Raw genomic sequence first — 23,876 nt, 5'->3', positions numbered from 1 at the left:
TCTTTTTTAACTTATTTTATATGAAAAAGAATCTGGTCATAATTTCCCTTTCGCAAATTAATATATATTTAAAAGAGTAGTAATTTCTTTGTCCCATTATCTGAATATTATTTTTTAAAGTAAAACCATGATAAACAATGCTTCACTTTGAAGTAGGACAAGAAGCCCAATTGCTGAAGAAAGTAAACCCACCCATCCAATTTGAAACTGTACAACTCCCAGCTTCTATATATATACACTTCATTTGTCTCTTTAGCACATCACATAGCAAGTTCTAGTCTTCACCATTTCCTAACAATGGAGTTGTTAGGGATGAATCCGATGAGGACAATAGTAAATACCCTTCACACCTTTCCTTCTTCCTTAGCTTTTCTTTACTTTTCCTCATAAGTTACTCCAATGGGTACTTAATTTCTCTTCTTGCAGATGACCAGGATAGTCACAGTCCTTGTCTTGGTGGGTTTTATATTGGGTGTAAGAGGTGGTGAGGCCAGGAAAGGAAAGGTGGCGGAGTCCTTTGCGTACACGGGGATAAGTTGCAGACGACACACTGCATCAATCACAGACTTTGGAGGAGTTGGTGATGGGAAAACATCCAATACTAAAGCATTCCAGGATGCAGTTAATCATCTCAGCAAGTATGCATCTGATGGAGGGGCTCAGCTTTATGTTCCTGCTGGAAAATGGCTGACCGGGAGCTTCAGCCTAACCAGCCACTTCACTCTCTATCTTCAAAAACACGCTTTTCTTCTTGCTTCTCAGGTTTGGTTATTAGTCTGTTTTTCGATTAAAGTTGCATCCAATTTCGTGTTCCACTTTTCTAACGCCGTACCCTCAAGTGGCTGGGATATATAAGTTTCTTTCCAGACCAAAACAAGGCCATGAAAGATACTGACCAATCAATATGTGTTATTTTGGCCCTAAATACTTATCAGTGGTAGATTCGTGGGGTTGAATAAAACATATTTCGTGTCCTGTGGTTTATATCTTCGAAATGCAATTGTCATTATCACCCACAATGAATACATTGGAAATTATGCATGTGGAAAAATATTTTCAAGAAATATCTATATAACAATTCCCTTTATCCATATCAATACCCATAAGTAGACGCCAATTTAGGGGTTCTCCCTAAATTTTATAATTTTTTTTGAAGTTGTTTGAGTTTTGAATATTTTTATTTTAATATTACAATTAGTGATTAAAAAATAATAAATCTGTGTTTGGCCTTTCAAGTTTTTCAAATTTGATTCTTTTATAAAATTTATAATTTTTTAATGATAAATTTAGTAACATTTTTAACGATAAACTTGTTCAAAGTAGTATTTTAATAATTTGGTAAAAACAAAGTTTAATATTAGGTAAAAAGTAAACTTAAATATTTATAATATCTAATACAAATTCAACATTTAACTTTTTTTTTCTTAAATTTTAATGATTAAGATTATCCTAAATTAAGAATATCTTGTTGAAAATAATCACTACTTGTACCAAACCTACTTTTAACATGTATATTTTATATATATATCCCGAACTACTTATCAACAATCTGCCCTGCATATAAGTAGAGAACAAAAATAAATCTGCCATTATGATACTGGGAAGTTGGGTTTTAAGTGCACTTGCACCTAACGAAGACTCAGAAATCAGAAACAAAGACATTTGAATTTCTCTCGTTTCGTTTATTGATTGTTATGACCCCACTGTTATTTGGGTGCGAAAATCACGCCCCAATGCTTGTTTACTACCAACAGTTAGTGGGTTTTTTTGACTTATGGTGATAGTATTAGGTAGCACAAACAACAGCATTTGCTTCATTTTATCTTAACCCTTAACTCTTTTGACTAATCAATTGGTTTAGGATATGAAAGAATGGCCTGTTTTGAAGCCTTTGCCATCCTATGGTCGTGGAAGGGATGCAGCTGGTGGAAGGTTTACCAGCCTGATATATGGCACTAATCTCACTGACGTCATCGTTACAGGTTTATACTATGTTTATCTGCATCAATCAATTAGTAGTAACTTAACTTTACCAAATCAATGGACCCTACATGAGTTAATTACCATCTGGTTTATCAGGGGCCAATGGTACTATCGATGGTCAAGGTTCATTCTGGTGGCAAAAATTCCACAAGGGGAAGTTGAAATATACCCGGCCTTACCTTATCGAGTTTATGTACTCGGATACCATTCAAATTTCCAATCTAACCCTTCTGAACTCCCCATCATGAAATGTTCATCCAGTTTATAGCAGGTAAACCATTTTATGCTATCTTCAATCTTATCTCTCCACGTGTAAAAACAGATATGGGAGACGTGATTAATTCTTGGTTTTTATTTACTTCTTGATGATGATGATGCAGCAACATTCTTATACAAGGCATCACAATCCTCGCTCCTGTCAAATCCCCTAACATTGATGGCATCAATCCAGGCATTAACAAAAAAAACAACCCGAATGTTTTTCAGAACATTAAATTGTCGTCAACTTCTAATTACTGTTGTTTTTCTAACATGTTTTGATGATCAGATTCTTGCACCAATGTTAGGATTGAGGACAGTTACATAGTCTCAGGGGATGACTGTATAGCAGTGAAGAGTGGTTGGGATGAATATGGGATTTCATTTGGGATGCCCACCAAACAGTTGGTCATCAGGAGGCTGACATGCATTTCTCCTTACAGTGCCGCCATCGCGTTGGGAAGCGAGATGTCAGGCGGAATCCAGGATGTCAGAGCCGAAGACATCACTGCTGTTCATACGGAATCCGGGGTCAGGATCAAGACTGCAAGAGGGAGAGGAGGGTTTGTGAAAGACATCTTCGTGAGAAGAATGTCTTTGCACACCATGAAATGGGTGTTTTGGATGACAGGAAACTATAAACAACATGCTGATAATGACTACGATCCCAATGCATTGCCAGTGATCCAAGGGATCAATTATAGAGATATTGTGGCCAATAACGTGTCGATGGCGGCCAGATTGGAAGGCATCGAGGGTGATCCATTTACTCAAATCTGCATAGCCAATGTCACAATCGGAATGGCAGCTAAAGCAAAGAAGGTGCCATGGACTTGCACTGATGTTGAGGGGATCACAAGTGGAGTTAGTCCTCGGCCATGTGACCTATTACCTGATCAAGGACACAAGAAAATCACAGCTTGTGACTTTCCGGCCGAGCCCTTGTCCATTGATAGAGTGATGCTCAAAACTTGCACCTATATGGTTAATCATATGTGATTGAATCGATTAAAGTAAAACCTAAGTCTATTGTTACATGTAGTAAGATTCTCAACATTATCTTATGACAAGTTGCATCATATTATAATAACGTAAATGCATTCTCATACAGTGATGGGTTTATATAGATCATTACTGTAAAATTGCTTGAGAAATGGTAATACCAACATCGCAAGAATCACCATTCACCAGCATAACACATACCAATTTTTGTACACAACATTCTTATTTCAAGAAAAACAAAACCAGATAGCACCAATTGAACGAGATAGCTAACAGACCAGAATCAGAAGGAATTCCAGGAAGAGCCAGCTTGATGTAACCAATATATACAGATAAAGAAAAAAGAAAAGAAGTTTCATCGTAAGACTAGAAAGTTATAGAATCAGCAGATCAGAGCACTGAAGCCTTAACGTATATTACTGTACCGAGGAAAACCTACATGACTTTAGATTTAACACATGCTCCAGACGTGCATATTACTGGTTTACTCCTCAAGATAGAATGAACTGATAACAGCATCATCAGCTTGATTAACTAATCTCTCTAGCAAGAGATTGAAAGTGGAATAAACTATCATTCTGTTTACGAGTTTTCAAGGCCGAGGCACACAGATGGACTGATGAGCCTCTACATGGTGTTATAGCAAACACAAGGCGCTAGGTACACCATACAACAAATGATCCTCAATGAATTGGGTCTGGATTGAATTTTACAGATTCTCTATAGATGAGCTCCTTGATATTTTCTTCAGTAAAAGATGGCTGCTCAAAATCAAAATTGAAAGGCCTTGGGCATACAGGCTCCTCATTGATGTCATGAAGAGGTGCCAAGTATGGGTGGCATAGAGCTTCATCGACTGCAATAAATAATAAAAAGTTGTCAGCAAATGAAGAAAGGGCCTTAAGGTGGTGGAGAAGGAAAATTGGAGAGCAACGGGTGGGATAAAGAAAGGGATGATTCAGTTCTGAGTATAAGAATCGTGCAAATTGTCCGATGCTGGTAAAATAATTAACACAACATGGCAATTTGGGCTTAAAACAAGCTTAGAACTATATGAATCTTAATTGTGAAAAACATGTAAGAATTCAGCAACTAGTTATACCTGTAATGCGCCTATGCGGATCAAAGATAAGCATCCTCTCTAGCAAATCAACAGCACCAGGTGACATGTTAGGAAATCTAACAGAAAAATTTTGCCTTGGGTATTGTGGAAGCTGTCTAACATATCTTCTGGCATTGTCACTTCGAAGGAACCCAAGGCTGGAATCATCAGGTGAACCTATAAGCTATTCAAGACAAAGGAAACCATGCAGAAATTTAGCATACTTTGTTCAACTTCCATCAAAACAAGAAACTACTCTACACCTTTGGAAAAATATCTACGGCGTCTCTTAGGCCACAATTGTCAATCTAATACCAGCACTAATAAAACACAAATAAATTAAGATAGAATGTCAATGCGGAGTCCATATTGATCTAACAGAACTGCAAATGAAGGTAAAAGGAGGAGAATGAGATAAAAATCAAGTCTTCAGACAATCATATACTCTTTACTTCGAGATTTTGATTTTGTATTAGACCTTACAAACTAAATGCTCAACCATTTAACTATCAGTTCAGATCCAAGGTAACATTTCTTGGATGGCCCCAACTATTGCTGGTTTGACCTCATTAGAATACAAGATCATGCAATTTCACTGAAGAAGCAAAATACATCTCAGAATCTTACAACCAAAGGGTGAAGAGGAACAGGCCAAAACATAAACCAAATGGCATTGTAGGACGCAATTAAAAGATCTTCACACTTCAAGAAAAATGCCAAGTGTTAAAAGAGAATCTAAAGAGGCTTCCTGTAGTTTCTAGTGAGAAATTCTGGAAAATACCTCTGTGATAAGCCTCAACTGATGCACATAGTCTCTTCCAGGGAAGAGGGGTTGCCTGGTCATCATTTCACCAAGTATGCAACCTACCGACCAAATATCAATTGCAGCAGTGTACTCAGAACAATTTAGAAGTAATTCTGGCGCTCGATACCAACGAGTGACTACATATTCTGTCATAAAATCAGTTTCGGATGTCGTCCTTGCAAGCCCAAAATCCCCAATTTTAAGGTCGCAATTAGCATTCAGAAGCAAATTGCTGGGCTTTAAATCACGATGCAATACATTTGCTGAATGTACATACTTGAGCCCTCGTAAAATCTGATATAGAAAGTACTGCAAGAGTGGAACTGCATGATCAACAATGGTTATAGCTTCCAGACAGCTAAACATAAATCATTTGATGTTTCTAACTAAATATGACAAAAGACAGTAGGAAGATCCTGTTATATATTTATACGAGGGGATGTATTTGATACCAACCCGACAATGATCATCTGTCAATTGTTGGTCAGATCGTATGATTTGATGAAGATCAGTGTCCATCAGTTCATAAACAATGTAGACATCATTAAAGTTCTCCCTCAGCGGAGGCCGTATGATGTCTTTGATGGCAATCACCTGAAGAAAAAAGGGACGAACCAATCAAACTATAATTCCACAACCAGATATTACTACTTCAGTGTACTCTCATGCCATTATTAAGATGCATACACAACAAGTGAAGGAACGTTGTTAACCAGACCTAAGAGTAAGAAACCAACATAAAACATGTCCTCTGTTGGCCGTAAACTTGCAAAGATGAAAGCATTAGTCAAGCCAGAAAAAGGAATTCTGATAGTCATACACATGGCAAAATGTAATGTGCTCCAGTTTCATTGAAGCATATAAAGACTGATAAGAAGAATTTTTATAAGATTCAAGAGAAGCCTGGTTAGATAGTGCTTTCTAATATGAAATGGTAAAATAGTGTTCATGCACAATATCGTAAGATTGGCCTGTCCTTAAAGGTTCAAAGTTACTTTAGGGTTAAAAGATGATCTTCTCAAGGAACTCAAATCAACAGGAATGTTAGGCCAAATCCCTCTAAGTACACAAATAGGGACCAAATACAGATATTGTTTAGCCATAGAAACCTGACCTTATACAAGCAAGAAGCCTAACAATTAGGAGTCTATGACTTAAACAACATTATTGAAACGTCCATCAAAAAGTTAACCATGGGAACTATGAAGCCAACAGCGCTTACATTCTCATGATCCATGTGACAAAGAAGCTTGATCTCTCGCAATGTCCTTTTGGCGTCAATCCTATTGTCAAATGCATTACCAATTTTCTTGATAGCAACCTCCTCACGCGTCTCTGAATTCAAAGCAGCACTGGGAAAAAGATGGGGAAATCAAATCTTAGCCTCACATTGTTAATAACAAAATAGACAGTAAGTCAAATGAACAGAATGTTAGCTTTCTTTCAATCTTCTCAGCCTGAAAGCTGAACCTAAAGTTATTCACTTCAATGGAACCCTAGAATTTGGCAGCTTAATTTCATCAAAGCGATCACACTGCCAAATACCTTTTATAAACCGTATTACCCAGAGTTTTCATTTTCCTCAAGTATCCATATACAAAATATATTTGGACATGGCTATAAAATTTTGGTCCTCGAAATACTTGTATTAGCCACATACCCTTGTCTAACACTCAGTCCGGGTAACATACTCAAGTGTGATTACAGTGCACTAAAATTAAAATTGTAATTTAAAAGGGGGGGGGACTACCTAGCCTGTTTGATCATACTAGTAACTAACTAATTAATCAAGAAACTGGAATCTAACAAAAGAAAAATGATCACATATTGACCTGTTGAAAAACTATCATGTTGAAGCTCTAAGACTAAAACAAACCCAGAAATTGAAATAAACAGGAAGTGAATCGAACTAGGAACTTAAACCGAAACAAAGTTAGAAGGGGAAAAAAGATCTTACCAGACAATACCATAAGCACCACGGCCGACGGGGCGAATAGGAGGGACGTATTTTCTGGAAACTTCGAAGTGGTTACCATAAACGTTGTACAGAACATAGCGTCCACCATGAGTTGGTATTCCGGTTGACTCCATTGACATGCCGGACTCCAACCCAGAATAAAGAAAGACTTTCTGCAGTAATGACAGGTAAAATCAGAGAGGTAGAAAAAGAAGAAAATGGGGAGTGGAATTTAGGATAGCGTGTCGGTGGGTGTAAAGTATGTTTTCTTTCTTAAAAAATTTTCCTTTGGGGTTTGTCCTGTATGTGTGAAGATTCCACTTTTCAGATACGCATATAGGCAAAGTTACTGTTATTCTGGGGTTCATACTTCATAGTCAAATGAGTCGTTAGTTGTAGTCTTAACAAATTCATATTACCTAAAAACTCAACTATTATCTTATTTCTGCCTGACAGATTCTTCAGAACAGCACTGTTTTTATTTTCTTTTATAAAAGTCAAAATCTTTGGATTTATGTTAGGAAAATAAAAATCTTAACTTTTAGATTATGAAGGCTGCCTCATTTCCTAACTCTTCATATCCACAGTTGTTCAATTATGTTCAAAGATCAGTTATTGAAGTACAATAAGATGTGGGGTCGAACCATTTAATATGGTGGATGAAAACATCATGGTAATTAATTCTATCAACTCATTGTTATTGGAACGCTGCTACATTATCTTTAATAAAAACTATACTTCCAAAAATTATGAAAATAACTCTTTAAAATTAAATTTTGAAAAAAAAAACCTTGAAAATGTATTCTTTTCTAACTTTAAATAAAAACTTTAAAAATGCAATAATATTTATAGAAAAGGATGATTAAAAATGAAAGTAATTATTATTGAGAGGCATTAATCTAATTATTTTTTAGTTTTTGAGACGAGTATTTAATTGCTACAATAATATTTAATAATTTTTTTCTATAGCTTATTTTATTCAAAATTTTCTTAATAAACTAAAACTAATGAATTGAGTTGAGTTTATCACTCCATTGATGAAACAATCTTGTTGAAACTTTTTTTTTAAGATAATACGGTAGATTGAGTTTTAGTTTGATTGATATTAATATTGTTGTCAGTGTTAGAGGACGTGAATTCTACCCATACATCATGTGCTATGTATAGATACAAGTCCATAGCCCATTTCTACCCATACATCTCATGACTTGTCTCAATACAAGTATGTTTATAATGCTTCCAATAGCTTGATTTTATTCCCGACAGTTATAAATGGTCTCAAATTTTTCCCTTGTTATATATGCATATAAAAAATACTTTAATACACAAGAGATGAGCATCCCAAGTATAAAAATTAAGAAAAAAACCTTCAATTCTTAAAATTAAAAATTTTGATTCATTGTTTTGAATTTTTAAAATTTAGAATTCTTGAAAAAATATTATATTATATTATACAATTAACTTATTCCTTGAATAAAAGCATATTAAGTAATTTTCTATTTATTTTTTTATGCAGACGATTTTGAAATTTTGATATGCGATAAATAATAAAATTTATTATTTAATTATTATTTAAGTAATTAATTATTATTTATTTTAAGTATATTATTCATATATATGATTTGAAGGAAAAATAAAATATATACAAGGCATTGATTATTTTATCAATATAATTTTAGTACTTAATTTGAAAATAATTTTGAATATTTATCAATCTAAATAAAATTATAAATTATATAATCAATTAATTTAAACACAAAATAAAAAATTGTAATTAATTATAGAATACTTAATTATTTAGAATTTACAAATATAAATCCTTATACTTTCCAAAATAAAAAAAATGTTATAAAGTAATTAATAGTTTATTAATTATAATTACTATGCATAAAATGTTATCAAGTTATAATTGTTGAAAATATACTATTGCAAAATGAAATAGTTAGCACTGACATGATAAATAAACTGAGGGAAAATAAATAAAATAATCATTGTGTCGTGATTGTTAACATAGTATTTCAATATTCGTACACTCGAATATTTGTATAGTGAATGTCACCTCTCAAAGTTAACACAATATTTCAATATTCATACACTCAAATAAAGAAGATAGAGCACAGATGGTATTACTCTTTTCAAAAGTAATCTAAAAATTAGACTGGAAACTAAAATTGAAATCTTGGTGGGAAAAGACAAAAAAGATATTGTTATTTGCTTGTTGTTGTGTAAAATGAGAAGACTGACCTACTATTTTTATTGTTTTTCTACAACAATTAGAAAATTTTCTGCAACTAAAAAAATATTTCTAATAAAACTAACATAAGTTTTATTAAAAAAGCATTTATTTCCTTATTAGTAGTCATGCTTCTAACATCAAAATAGGAAGATGCTCTATATACTAGCTTTTGCATGAGGAAAAAGATGCTCTAAATACCATGCACAATGATTGGGTGGATTTCATAATGAATTGCATTAGATCAGTTTCATATTCAATTGTTCTCGATGGGAAAAAAAGGTAGAGATTTAAGTCATCTAGAGGTTTGAGATAGGGAGACCCTTTTTAAGTCCCTATCTTTTCTTTTCTGTTCTTTTTTTGTAGTGAAGGATCTTTCTCTTTAATGAGATTAGCCAGGGAGGAAAGCAGTCTGAAAGGAGCTAAAGTTAGTCAACGATGACCAATCATATTTCCTTACACCCGAATAAATAAAATAACTTTGGAAGATTGCTTGAGGAGTAAAATAAAGTGTTGGAGCACAAGGTAGTTATCTCAAGGTGAAAAAGAGATTTTTCTAAAATCGGTTTTACAGGCTGTTCCATCTTATGTAATGATTTGTTTTTTTCTTCCCAATTCTCTTTGTCAAGAAATGGAGAATATTATCTCAAAATTCGGGTGGCAGAAAGGACATGGAATGCGTGGTATACATTGGAGTGAAGGGCGAAATCTATGCGAATTGAAGGACAATGGAGGTATGGGTTTTAGATATTTATCACCTTTTAATTTTGTCATTACTTGCAAAACAAGTTGGAGACTTATGAATTGTTCAGAGTCGTTATTATCTTGTACTTTAAAGGTGAAATATTATCTCGATTCAAATTTTCTAAAAGCAGAGTTAGGGAATTTATCTCCTTATACCTAAAAGAGTGTTTGGGCTACCAAAGGTATACTGCTAGAAGGATTATGCTGTAGAGTTGGTACTGGAACAAAAATTCTAGTTAGACACTCTGCTTGGCTGCCTGGATTGGTTGATTTTAAAATTGAAGGAAATAACAATATATCAAAAACCATGATGGTGGCAGATCTAAATCATGAAGATTCAAGACAGTGGAATAGGGAGCTCATTAATCAACCTTTAGAGAGACTGATGCAAGTAGAATCTTGTTTATCCCTTTGGCGAAAACCCCACATGATGATTTTTTGGTCTGAAGAGGAGAACCCATAGGAGCTTTTTTGGTGCACAATGCTTAAAAGCAGCTATTACAAAATTCTACTATTATGAATCAATTACAAACCTAGGACTGTTACAAACAATTCTATAGGAAGATCTGGGATCTAAAATTTCCTTCTAAATTAAAAATTACAATTTGGAGGTGCTCAAACAATGTTATCCCTAATCATAGTAATCTACACTATAAAAGATTATCTAATACAATATCATGTCCAAAATGTGAAGAAGAGGTGGAGTCCAGAGAGCATGTCTTCAGAGATTGTCCTATAACAAAAGATATATGGCAATGGTTGAATGTTAAATGGCCAAATGAACTACAAAGTACGAGGTTCAAAGAGTGGTTTACATGGCTTATTGCTAACAATCCTACTCGATAATGTCCCATCATTGCATGTGCGATATGAGAGTTGTGGACTAATAGAAATAAATGGGTTCATGAAAGAAAAAGATCAGTGGTTGAAATTGCAAAATATGTGAAAGAATATGTTATGGAATTGGATAGGTTAGAGGATGCATTACCTAAACCAACTTTGAAACAGGGGATTTGGATACCACCAATACATCCAATGGTCTGAATCAATGTGGATGCAGCATACAAAAAATAGGAAAATAGATCCAGTTCGGGCATAGTTATAAAGGATTCAAGTGGTTGTGTAGTAGGTTCAAGAATAGTTCAAAATGATAACGTACCTTTGTTGTTTGCAGCAGAAGCGTTGGCTTGTGCCCAAAGGATGCAACTAGGACTAGATCTGGGTCTCAAGAATGTAGAGATCGAAGGAGATTCATTTACAGTTATTAAAAAGTTGTACAAAAAAGAAGATGATGAGAAAATAAAATAAAATAAAAATAAAAAAACACACAGATTTTACGTGGAAACCCTTTCGGGAAAAAACCACGGGCAAAGGAGAAGAAAATTTACTATGTCGAAAATTTTGAATCAATACAAGAGGAATAGACTATGTCTATTTATAGGCTTGTAAAGCCATATTCTAGTAAGACTGAAACACCTTATTCTAATCAATATCAAATAGATAGAATTTTATGAGGTTTAAAAAACCTTATTCTAAAATAAAATAAAAGAAGTGTAATTCTATATGGATTCTTCTTTTATTTTATTTTACCACTGTATTTTACTTAAATAACGATTCGAGTCACTTAATTCTAACAATCTCCACCTTGACACGAATTCTCAATGAACAAGTTCTTCATTGCGAAATCTCAACGAACAAGTTCTCCACCTCTTCCACAAAACCCCTTAAGGGTTTAACTTCAACAATGTACACCAACCAAGTCTAAGCAATGCTCAAACTTGGTTATAGGAAGTGACTTAGTCATCATATCTGTAGGATTTTCATGAGTACTAATTTTACTCACAACAATATCACCACGAGCAATAATATCACGAAAAAAATGATACCGAACATCAATGTGTTTTGTTCTCTCATGAAACATTTGATCTTTTATAAGAAAGATGGCACTCTGATTGTCACAAAATACTGTACTGATTTGAAGGTCTTCATTGAGTTCACTAAATAGTCCCTTCAACCAAATAGCTTCTTTACAAGCCTCAGTTTTTGCCATGTACTCAGCTTCAGTGGTAGACAAAGCGACTGTAGTTTGCAAAGTGGCTTTCCAACTAATTGCACAACCTCCAATTATAAATACATAACCTGTGAGAGATCTTCTTTTATCAAGGTCTCCAGCAAAATCAGCATCAACATACCCAATGACTCCATCTCTTGTTCTTCCAAACTGTAAGCAAACATCAGTAGTACCTCGCAAGTATCTTAGAATCCACTAAACTACTTTCCAGTATTCTTTACCAGGATTCGCCATGTATCTGCTAACTGTACTGACTGCATATGATAAATCTGGACGTGAACAAACCATAACATACATGAGAGATCCCACTGCACTAGAGTATGGAACATGTGACATGTACTCAATCTCATTATCTAATTGTGGAGACAAAACTGATGAAACTCTGAAATGGGCTGCTAAAGGAGCACTAACAGGCTTAGCACTCTGCATATTGAACCTGCAAAGAACTTTCTCAGTGTACCCCTTCTGACTTAGGTACAATTTACTTGTTTTTCTATCTCTGAGAATCTCCATTCCAAGTATCTTATTTGCTGGTCCTAAATCTTTCATCTCAAACTCATTATTTAGTTGGGTTTTGACCTTTCTTATCTCTCCTTTATCTTTTGCTGCTATCAATATGTCATCAACATAAAGAAGTAAATACACAAAAGAACCATCACTGTTTTTCTTAAAGTAAACACAACTATCAAAACTACTTCTTTTGAAATCATGAGAAGTCATAAAGGAATCAAACCTCTTATACCACTGTCTTGGTGACTGTTTCAAACCATAAAGAGACTTTTTCAACAAGCAAACATAGTCCTCTTTTTCTGAGACTATAAAACCCTCTGGTTGTTGCATGTAAATATCCTCCTCAAGTTCTCCATGCAAAAATATAATTTTTACGTCTAACTGCTCAAGCTTCAAATCATGCATGGCCACAATACCAAGTAAAGCTCGAATCGAACTATGCTTAACGACTGGGAGAACACATCTGTGAAGTCCACTCCTGGAATTTAACTGTAACCCTTTGCAATAAGCCTTACTTTAAATCTGGGTTCTTCAACTCCTAAAGTCCTTTTTTTTAAACACCCATTTACAACGAATAGCCTTTTTACCTTTAGGAAGTTTCATAAGGTCCCATGTTCTGTTTTTGTGGAGTGATTTTATCTCTTCTTGCATAGCAAAAATCTACTTTTCTGAGTCTTCATAGCTAACCGCCTCAGAATAATTAGATGGCTCTTGATTCGCATCTATATCTTCAGCCACATTTAAAGCATAAGTAACTAGATCAGCCTCGGCATACTTCTTTAGAGGTTTAATTTCTCTTCTAGTTCTATTTTTGGCGATAGAGTATTCTGGTGAAGAAGCAACTCTATTCTCAATTTTTATTCTGGCTTGAAGAGTTGACTCTGTATTAATCTAATGCTCCACTTGCTTTTGATTTTCTTTATTGGAAGAGTCTTTAAGAGATAAGTTAGGTAGCATAGCAGTTTCATCAAAAACAACATCTCTGCTAATCACAACTTTTCCATTTTCAGGGCACCATAACTTATACCCTTTTACACCAGCTTTATAACAAAAAAAAAACATTTAATGGATTTTGGTTCCAATTTTCCATTATCAACATGAGCATACGCAGGACACCCAAAGATTTTTAAATTAGAATAATTAGTAGGATTACCAGACCATACCTCTTGTGGAGTCTTTTTCTCAATGGCAACGGATGGAGATCGGTTGATCAAAAAACATGTAGTAGAGGCTACTTCTGCCCATAATGAATTCGGTAAGTTGGCATTTGACAACATACATCGAACCTTCTCTATGATCGTTCTGTTCATTCGTTTTGCAACATCGTTTTACTGTGGAGTATGACGAACTGTCAAGTGTCTCATGATCCTTTCTGACTTGCACAATCTATTAAACTCATCAGAACAGAACTCTAAGCCATTATCTGTACAGAGGTATTTTATCTGTTTTCCCGTCTATTTTTTAATCATAATTTTCTAAGACTTAAAGGCGAAAAACACATCGCTTTTCTGCTTCAGGAAGAACGCCCAAACTTTTCTGGAAAAATCATCAATAAAGGTTAGCATATAATTAGCTCCACCTCTCGAAGGCACTCTGGATGACCCCCACAGATCAGAATGAATATACTCCAACGTTCCCTTCGTGTTATGGATTCCTCTAGTGAATCAAACTCTCTTTTGCTTCCCAAAAACACAGTGCTCACAGAAATTCAGTTTGCAAATTCCTTGCCCATCAAGAAGTCCTCTTTTGCTTAATTCTACCATGCCATTCTCACTCATATGCCCTAGGCGCATATGCCAAAGTTTAGTAATATCATCATCTGACAAGGAAGAGGAAGCGACAGCTGCACCACCAGTAACAGTAGAACCCTACAAAACATATAACTTGGGCAATCTTTCTCTGCCCTTTCATCACAACAAGGGACCCTTTGGAAATCTTTAAAACCCCACTTTCAGCTGTGTATCTGTACCTTTTTGAATCAAGAGTACTCAACGAAATTAAATTTCTTTTCAATTCTGGAATATGTCGTACGTCACTAAGTGTTCTGACAACTTCATCAAACATCTTAACTTTAATTGTTCCAACACCTGCGATTTTACACGAATCATTATTTCCCATCAAAATAACACCTTCAGACACTATTTCATAAGTTGTAAACCAATCCCGATTGGGACTCAAGTGGAAAGTGCAGTCTGAATTAAGTATCCACTCCTTGCTTACTTTAGAATCATTGACAGAAGTGACAAGAAGTTCACCATCGCTGTAGTCTTCTACAACATCAGCTTCACCGGAATTTTCTGGTTGTTTTCCCTTTTGATTCGCAGCCTCCCTTTTAATCTTATTTTGTAGCTTATAGCACTCAGATTTAATGTGCCCTTTCTTGTTGAAAAAGTTACAAGTTTTATCTCTTTTTGAAGACTTTGATCTACCCTTAGATTTACCGCGAAGATTTCGTTCCTATATCCTTCCATGATCATCATTAGCATTCCGATCTTGTCTCCCACGAACAATGAGACCCTCTCCCTGAGAGCCGAGTTTAACCACAAGATGCTTTATCTTATCATACGAGGTCAAAGAATCATAAACCTCATCAACTATGAGAGACTCGCGGCTATATAAAATTATGTCTCTAAAGGTTGAATAAGACGGGGGCAATGAACAAAGTAGAATCAACCCTAGATCTTCCTTATCATACTAAACCTCCATGGCCTCCAAGTTTGAGAAAATTTCTTTAAACATTGTTAAGTGTTCGTGTACAGACGCACCTTCCTCCAAACGATGAGCATAAAGACGTTGCTTCATATGCAACTTGCTTGTTAGAGTTTTCGACATACATAATTGTTCTAGCCTCCTCCATAATGCAGCGGCGGTCTTCTCTTTCATCACATCCTGTAAAATTTCATTGGACAAATGCAGATGTAATTGTGTTAACGTCTTTCTATCCTTACGCTTCTTCTTTTCATCTATTAATGTCGAAGGCATCTTATTTATCCTAGCAGGGCATCGTCCAGATCCATCTGCGTAAGAACTGCTTGCATCTTAATCTGCCACAATGCAAATCTGGTGTTGCGATCCAACAGCGGAATTTCATATTTTAAAGACGCCATTACCGTGATCGAGATGAACAACCCGGAAGCTCGAATACCAATTTGAGAAAATAAAATAAAATAAAATAAAAAAATACACAGATTTCACGTGAAAACCCTTTCGGGAAAAGACCACGGGTAGAGGAGAAAAAAATTCACTATGTCGAAAATTTTGAATCAATACAAGAGGAATAGACTATGTCTATTTATAGGCTTGTAAAGCCATATTCTAGTAAGACTGAAACACCTTATTCTGATCAATATCAAATAGATAGAATTTAATAAGGTTTAAAAAACATTATTCTAAAATAAAATAAAAGAAGTGTAATTCTATATGGGTTCTTCTTTTATTTTATTTTACCACTGTATTTTACTTAAATAACGATTCGAGTCACTTAATTCTAACAGATGATGAATCAGAAATTCATGCAGTTGTCAGAAGCCGCCTATGTTTGTAGGGAGGTTTTTGGATTTGTCAGTTTAAGTATGGCTTTCGGGATATAAAAAAGTAGCACATATGTTGGCCAAAAAAGGATTTAAGAAAGGAGAACAGTGGGACATGAGGATGACTTTACCGGAGGATATAGCAACGGAGGTGGAGAAGGATTGCAAGAGGATCTCTGCTAACTAGATCGATGAGTTATAGAGATGAAAGCTGGAAGACATAGAAATGAAAAAGGAAAGAAGGGTAGATGAACGTTTGGAAGCATTTTAAAAGAAAGTGTTTTAATTAAGATGTTCTGATCTTTCTAACATTTGCTCTTTTAGGTGTTAAAAACATTTATTGATGGCTATTGTAGTTTTGAGAAGACTCTAGAGTACACTCCTTTTTGTTTTCGCTGGATTGGGACTCGTCCAATGGGGTTTTATTTTTACTGATTTGTTAAGTATGCTTTGTTTGTGTTTTGGAATTTTTTATTTGAGTTTACGATTTCTAATAAAATCTAACAGAAATTTATTAAAAAAAAAGATGCTCTATATACAAGCTTTTTGGTTAGAATACAAAAGCACTACACAACTGTTTTTTTTTTCAAACACACTATGTTCTTTATTGCTTTTGCAAGAGCGGCCCCTAAGTCAAAGTTCCCCATGTTTGTTTCTTGCATACAATACAATAAAGTTCAGCATTAGAAGTGTTCATGGGGTATTTAGATTAATTTTTTAATTTTAGGTTTAATTTCATTTGAAAATTAGACTTATTTTTTAATTCAAGTCTGATCCAATTAAGAAAAGCAAACCCAAGCTCAATCTGTGTAACACCCATAACCCGTAACCGTCACCAGATTAGAGTTACAGAATATTACCATTCAAATCAAAACAATGAATATCAAATAGCATCAAATTTACCAAATTTAATTAACAAATTCATAAATAATTCCGATTGTGGTAGAACATCTATTTACGAGCCTTAAATCGAGCATTCATGGCCTTAAAAAATAGTTTTGAAACAATCAAGGACCAATTCAAAACAAATCAAAAAGTTTAGTGAAAAACTAAAAAATTTCAATTCAGGGGTCACACGGCCGTGCGTCTAGGCCGTATATGACAAAGCCCAGACCATGTGTCTCCAAACATGGTTGTGTGGTCATCCAGCACGCTCGTGTGCAACCTCAAACGCCTATGTGCGTGGGCCATGTTACTCTCTGACTTGGATCATACGGCCGTGTCGCAGGCCGTGTGCCAGCCCGTGTATACTAAAAAATGGCCTCAATCATGCCCTTTTTTATCCAATTGCATAGGACCTAAACCAACTTATAACACATACTCACAAGGCCATAAACACACTTAAGAACAACCAAAAAATGCCAAATTCAACAACCTATGACCTAACCAATGTATCATACATGAAATCACACTATAAGCACCTATACATTCACACAAAATAACGTTTTTCAATCTCACCATACCAAACCTCAAACATGACAACTACTATTTCATGTTAGGCTACTTAACACCAACAAACATACGTACTTTATATAGTTGTTTTAAGCTACCATATCAAAAGCATAGCACGTATACACTACAATAAGCTTAGGAACCATAACAAAACATGGCCAAATTATCCTATTGCATACCATGTGACCCAAGTTAAATTCAAAATCTACCAAAGAGGCTCTCGGATAGTGTGATTCTTCAAGTTAATTTGATCTCTTAGTTCCATAAAATGCAATCTACAAAGAAAAAGGCAAAGACACAAGTAAGCTTATGTAAAGCTTAGTAAGTTTGTCATTTAAATGATAAAGCTTACCAAATTAAACATAGCAATTCAAATAACAAGATAAAAGAACAAGGCTCATGCCAAACACAACCTCAACAGGTGAGTATTGCTCAACACAATAATATTAATAAATTTTTACATTTCAATACCGTCCAAAAATCAATAAAATATAGCCTGATGAATGATAAGTGGATACGAGGACACGGTTAACCATCCAGCACACCAGATGCTTGAATGAGCCAGACCAACCAGCATACCAGAATGCTCGTAAGAGCCAGATCAACCAACACACCAGAGTACACTGTAATATAACATGATAGTCCACAACAAAATGTAGGACTTCGGCATATCCAGTGAACATAGAATATACAGAAATCATCTCCACTATTCAGATCAATCCCATACTGCGTATAAAATAACCTATTGGCATGCCAATTTTACTCTATCCTATGTTTATCGGTTTGGAGTATTCATCATAGAACAATTCTTGAATAACTTACTATTTCATGTTCCATTTATAAGCAATAGTTTAACAACCCAATGTTTAATATCAAAGTTCCTACAACAAAAGTTAAATTGCACTGAAATTAAATCGAATGAACTTACCGGACTAATCTGCAGTAACAACCAAAGTACAAAGACTACTTAGCTACTTTGTCTTTTTCTCGGTTATCAACCCGTTCTTGATCTAAAATAATAATTTCATTCAATTAACTAATCCAACAACAAAATTAAATCATTTTATGCAATTAAGTCCTTTTTGACATTTTACAAAATTACCCTCAATTTTTCACTTTTATACAATTTAGCCCCTAAGCCCAAAACATGCAATTTAACCATTTTCACTCACATTTAAACTTAGCTAAATCATGTTTGCAAATATTTCACATCAATTATAAGCTATTTTATCATTTTAACAATTTAGTCTTTAACATTAAATCATCCAAAATTACTTCACAAAATAGTCCTATCTAACAACTAAGCTTAATAATTTAACATAAAACTTCAAAAAAAACTCAAACTCATCAATGACACAATTCAAAAAATTTTATGATTTTACAATTTAGCCCTCGGGTTAGCTAAATTTAGCTAATACGAGCTCAAAAATATAAAAATTACTAAAAACGAGTATCAAATACCTACCGAATAGAAGAACCCTAACCAGTCGAAGCTCTCCTCGCCTTCAACAATGGTTTTTCATTTAGAAAGTGTGAATGGAAGAAGATGACTAGAAATTTCTATCTTATTTTATTTTAATTTCATGTATAACCTAATTATTATTGTACCCTTATTATTTCCATTCAAATATCAACAATTATATGTCATTTACCGTCCACTATAAAGAATAATGGTTTAATTACCATTCTAGACCTCTTTATAGCTATTTGACCACTTTAATTTATAGCAAACAACTTTATCAATTTTTATGATTTAGTCCTTTTTCACTTAATTAATTATCTAAACAACAAAATTTCTTAACCAAAATTTAATACAACACTAATGACCTCATAAATATTAGATGATTAATATTTACGGACTGACACATCGGAGTTGTGGTTTCGAAGCCACTATTTTCCGACACTACTAAAAAACAAGTTGTTACAATTTGCCCGTCCATATTTGATTTTTCTTTAGATTAGTTTTCATTTAAAAATATAATACACCAAATGCACTAAAAACGCTAAACTAAAAGTTTTCTAACACATTAAAAATATATTAAAAAGTATTTATATAATAAATGCTTTATTATATTAAAAAACACAAATAAATAATTTATTGTATTAAATTTAATTTTTTTTAAATTTATATTTTGGATCAGATTGTTTAATTGGGTAAATTTTTTTATAGGTTTTGGGTAATGAGATGAATTGTTATTGGATTAATGGTTTAATATAAATATATATTGTTATTTAACATATATAATTAATATAATTTTTTATAACATAATATATTCGAGCAGAGCCGAGTCGGGCTTAGGCCAAAAAATTCTTGCCCAAGGCTCAGTTCATGTAGAAACGGGCCTTAAATTTTACCTAAACTCATTTTTCGAATGGACCTTCGGGCTTGGGATGGCCCAGCCCATAAACATGTCTACTTGGCGCCTCGTAAACAAGGAAAGGTTAAAGGAAGAAGGTGGAGGCAATTTCTAAGCAATTCCAGAAATTAAGATCACTCATTACTAATTATTACTAAGGTAAATCATTGTAGATTTAGTAACTTATGCATGATTTAAATTATATTTTGATCATCAAACTTTAAAAAGTTACAATACGGTCATTAACATTATCAATTTTTACATTTTGATCACTAAACAATTAAGTAACGTTAAAGATGTAATGACAAGCTAAGGGACACATTATATAATCATTTAAGAGGTATTATATGTAGGTTTTGTTTTTGAACAAATTAATTCTTTTCCTTTCATTTTCATCTAATTTTCCCTTATTTTTCTCCTTTTTTTTCACTTTCATAACCATTTTGTACAAATAGGATAATACGCATGAAGCAATTAAATCTAACTTAGTTTATGTTTGAAAAAATCTAATTGAAAAAGAAGGTTGATGAAGGCTCTAGAGCTGGATTGCTTTTAAAATAAGAATTAATATATCCGGTGCTAAATTATTATTTTAGATCATATTATTAATTCTTCTATTTTTATTTTTGTGCACACTCCACTTAATTCTTTACGGTTATAGTTTTAACTAGTCTTTTTACTCACGCTATCTCCCGACAAAGTGTAAAATTTTAATTAAGAATATTATATAGATATATGTTTTAAGTGAGAAAAAAATTTGCATAATAATTGTAATTAAGTTGTAATATTGTAAGTTATTTTTTATTATGTAATCATAAAAGTGGAAAAATTAGAAGAAAAGGCCAATTGTAGAACTTAATTAGGATATTAGGTTTTTCTTTCTTTCTAAATTTAGAGAATAGATTGGTTTTGGAGAGAGAACCAAAAAACGTGTCTTGTTAGAAGCGTTTGCTTCCTTCCAAAAATTGTTTTTTTCTGTGTGTTGGTTGTTGGAAATTTAGGGAGAAAGATTTATTTGTGTTTGTGTTTTTTAGAGAAATTGTGATATTTTTAAGGTATGTTTGAGTTCACGATGATACGATGACATTCGAAGGCTTACACATTTCATTTATCGTGTGGGGAGTGCACCATCACCTTAGAAGATGTCGCATTGCAACTCGGACTCTTAGCTCACTGTGGTTATACGATCACAGATTGAAGTATAACTAGGGCTCCCAGTTGACAGTGGTTATACAGTCACGGGTTCAAGTCGGGTCCCCAGTTGACGATGGTTATGAGATCACGGGTTCAAGTTTCATGCCACTAGAAAAGGATGATTTATAGACCTCATACATAAGTTTGAAATAATATTCTTAGGGAAAAAAATGCTCACTAGTATTATCAACTTATTCTTTTTCTCCATCAAAGTAGTATCCTTAACCTCAATATCCAAAACATGTGTCAGAGGTGGGACCAAGAAGACTTTTAAGGGGAGTGACTATTACGATGGAGAAAAAGATAAAATTTGAGTAGGGACAGTAGTGATTGTAGTTATTAATGAGTTATTTAATCACAACAACTGTTTTCGTCCTGAGTTACGTTTCATCTTTTCGCCACCACCACAGTCACTCCCTCTGAAAGTCTTCTTGCCCCCAATTCTTTCATAGGTTTGGGGCAATGAGGTTAAGGATACTACTTTAATGGGGAAAAAGAATAAGTTGATTATACTGATTAACCTTTTCTTTTTCCTCTATGATTATGCTCTCAAACTTATATATGCAATTTATAAAGCATCCTCTTCTGGTGACATGAAACTTGAACCCGTAATCGTACAACCACCGTCAGTTGGGGGCCCGAGTTATACTTAAACACATGATCGCATAACCACTGTCAACTGGAAGCCCTAGTTATACTTCAATCCATGACCATATAATTACCGTCAATTGGGAATCTGAGTTGCAATGCGACATCTTCTAAGGTGATGGTGCACTTGATAGAGAAGGGACGGAAGAAGGATCGTATTCAAGTTGTTCAACACGAGAAACAAGGATTAGGATGTGAGCTAAAAGAAACTAAATAGATTTAGAAAAAAAAAAGAAAATAAGAAATTTAAAAACAAAGAATAAATTATTAAAAAAACAAAAAATAAATATTCAAAATAATAAATAGATAATTAAACGAAATTTAAAAGTGAAAGATAGATCGAATAAACCGATAGATGTGATGGATAGATGTTTAAGTGTCCAATTGAACCCTTTGTGATATAAACCCCAGCAAACTCAATTAATGACTCTAATCAACCCTCCAAAAAATAAATTTTGACAAATTGAAGGGTAGAGAATGAATTCCCACGACTCATTGAAGAACATTAAGAAAAAAACTATTTCTAAAAACCATAAGAGCACGTTTGGTTCACTGTATTGGATTAGAGGTGTATTGGATTAGAGGTGTATTGGATTAGAGGTGTAATGGAATAGAGGTGTAATAGCAAATCAACTGTTTGGTTGAATGTAATGGAATAGAGGCGTAATAGTAAAACTGTATTTGGTTGAATGTAATAGAGGTGTAATAGCATAATGGAGAAAACTAAAATGACCAGAATACCCTTAGCATAAATTTGTTTTGGTAAATGATTATTGTTATTGTTATTTAAATTTTAATAAGATTATTTATTATCAAAAATAAATAATTTAATCATATTTAAACATAATTATTATTAAATATATTAAATATATTATAATTAAAATATATAATTTAATAAAATTCTTAATAATTAATATTCTTATATGAATTTACTCAAATCATAATATATGATACTATAAAAGATAATTTGAAATGATTAATATTAAATATATTTTAATTAAAATATATGATTTAATAAAATTTAAAATAATTATAACTAATAAATTATCTTATATGAATTTGTATAATTTAAAATAATTATTATTACATATAATTTAATAAGATATAATTTCATAAAATTATTGATAATAAATTTTCTTATATGAATTTATATAATTTAAAATAATTTAGGAAATGGCACCTTTTTCCCTTGAACTAAAAGTAGCTGCTAATGCTCAAGCACACAAGAATACACAAGCTATTACTTTAGTGCATGCGCACAGTCACACCCCTTGGGTACATTCACATTTAAGAGGATAATATATACTAATAAACCAATAACAAATAAAATTTACAATAAATTCATGCCAATTTCCCCTTCAAGAACTTAACAACGGTAAAACACAATAGCTCTAACAAACAAGTTCCAAGCAGAACACAATATTTATCTCATCAAATATACCTCTAAATTGGAGATATACTCTCTAATAATATACCAAAGCTGAGTATTTGTATCCATCAACTGTAAATTACACAGATGAGAAGTAATTTTAGGTGACAGACAACTAGAAAAGAGGCAAAAGGGCCATGAGTTTCATGATGCACACCAAGAATTGGAAACCACTCTCAGTTAATCTTGGAGCTTCTTTATCTCTGTAGAAATAGACATAAATACATCATGACACCAATCGTGAGATATAGAACCCTCAATATCTATTGCATAAAAGAAATGAAGCTAAAGTTCATGGCATGATATAACACCTCTGACGCAAAAGACCACGCTGAAAAATTCTCATCATGGAAGAGCTGAAGCTCGTTGATTTTTCAGCTTGTCCTGAACTTATAAGTTGCAGCAAGAAACACTGCTTAACAAAGCTGAAGTAAGAAGCAGCTCAAACATAAAAACTAAACAGTTGAGCAAATTCAAAACTAGTTGCATAATTCCGCATCACATACACTACCATTAAGAACATAAATTATGCCAATGACAGTTCTAACTTTTTCCCTATAAACATACTCATGCATATACAGTATCTCAGAAAGGTTCTCTA

General features: G+C 33.5%; 1 protein-coding gene, 1 long non-coding RNA gene and 1 pseudogene across 3 annotated transcripts; 1 reads left to right on the top strand and 2 right to left on the bottom strand.

The window, feature by feature from the left end:
* The first annotated feature begins 233 nt into the window (after positions 1-233).
* LOC107955271 (probable polygalacturonase) lies at positions 234-3,347 on the top strand (annotated as a pseudogene).
* Positions 3,348-3,465: 118 nt separating this feature from the next.
* On the bottom strand, positions 3,466-7,689 carry LOC107955272 (mitogen-activated protein kinase 4). Of its 2 annotated transcripts, XM_016891014.2 has the most exons (7): positions 7,527-7,689; positions 7,108-7,280; positions 6,373-6,502; positions 5,607-5,744; positions 5,127-5,459; positions 4,346-4,529; positions 3,577-4,099 (listed from the first exon to the last, which is right to left on the bottom strand). In XM_016891014.2, the coding sequence occupies exons 2-7, from the start codon at positions 7,245-7,247 to the stop codon at positions 3,927-3,929; spliced, it is 1,098 nt and encodes a 365-aa protein (XP_016746503.1). In that variant the 5' UTR covers positions 7,248-7,280; positions 7,527-7,689; the 3' UTR covers positions 3,577-3,926. The 2 variants fall into 2 exon arrangements, with proteins under 2 accessions (NP_001314563.1, XP_016746503.1); NM_001327634.1 differs by lacking the exon at positions 7,527-7,689 and having other exon boundaries at positions 3,466-4,099; positions 7,108-7,247.
* A 15,497-nt stretch (positions 7,690-23,186) lies between these two features.
* Positions 23,187-23,876, bottom strand: LOC121232336 (uncharacterized). Its single transcript, XR_005930716.1, has 2 exons — positions 23,587-23,876; positions 23,187-23,478 (listed from the first exon to the last, which is right to left on the bottom strand). It is a non-coding gene; the product is annotated as an uncharacterized lncRNA (long non-coding RNA).

The sequence above is a fragment of the Gossypium hirsutum genome, chromosome A07, assembly GCF_007990345.1.
Source record: "Gossypium hirsutum isolate 1008001.06 chromosome A07, Gossypium_hirsutum_v2.1, whole genome shotgun sequence".
Lineage (NCBI taxonomy): Eukaryota > Viridiplantae > Streptophyta > Magnoliopsida > Malvales > Malvaceae > Gossypium > Gossypium hirsutum.
This window is presented reverse-complemented; position numbering and strand designations above follow the sequence as displayed.

Coding starts and splice junctions, on each gene's coding strand:
- LOC107955272 (XM_016891014.2), bottom strand. CDS start 7,247: ATGTCAATGGAGTCAACCGGAATACCAACTCATGGTGGACGCTATGTT. Junction 6,503..7,107: donor GGTGCTTATGGTATTGTCTG/GTAAGATCTTTT, acceptor TCTTTTTCCCAG/TGCTGCTTTGAATTCAGAGA. Junction 5,460..5,606: donor TGACAGATGATCATTGTCGG/GTTGGTATCAAA, acceptor CCACTCTTGCAG/TACTTTCTATATCAGATTTT.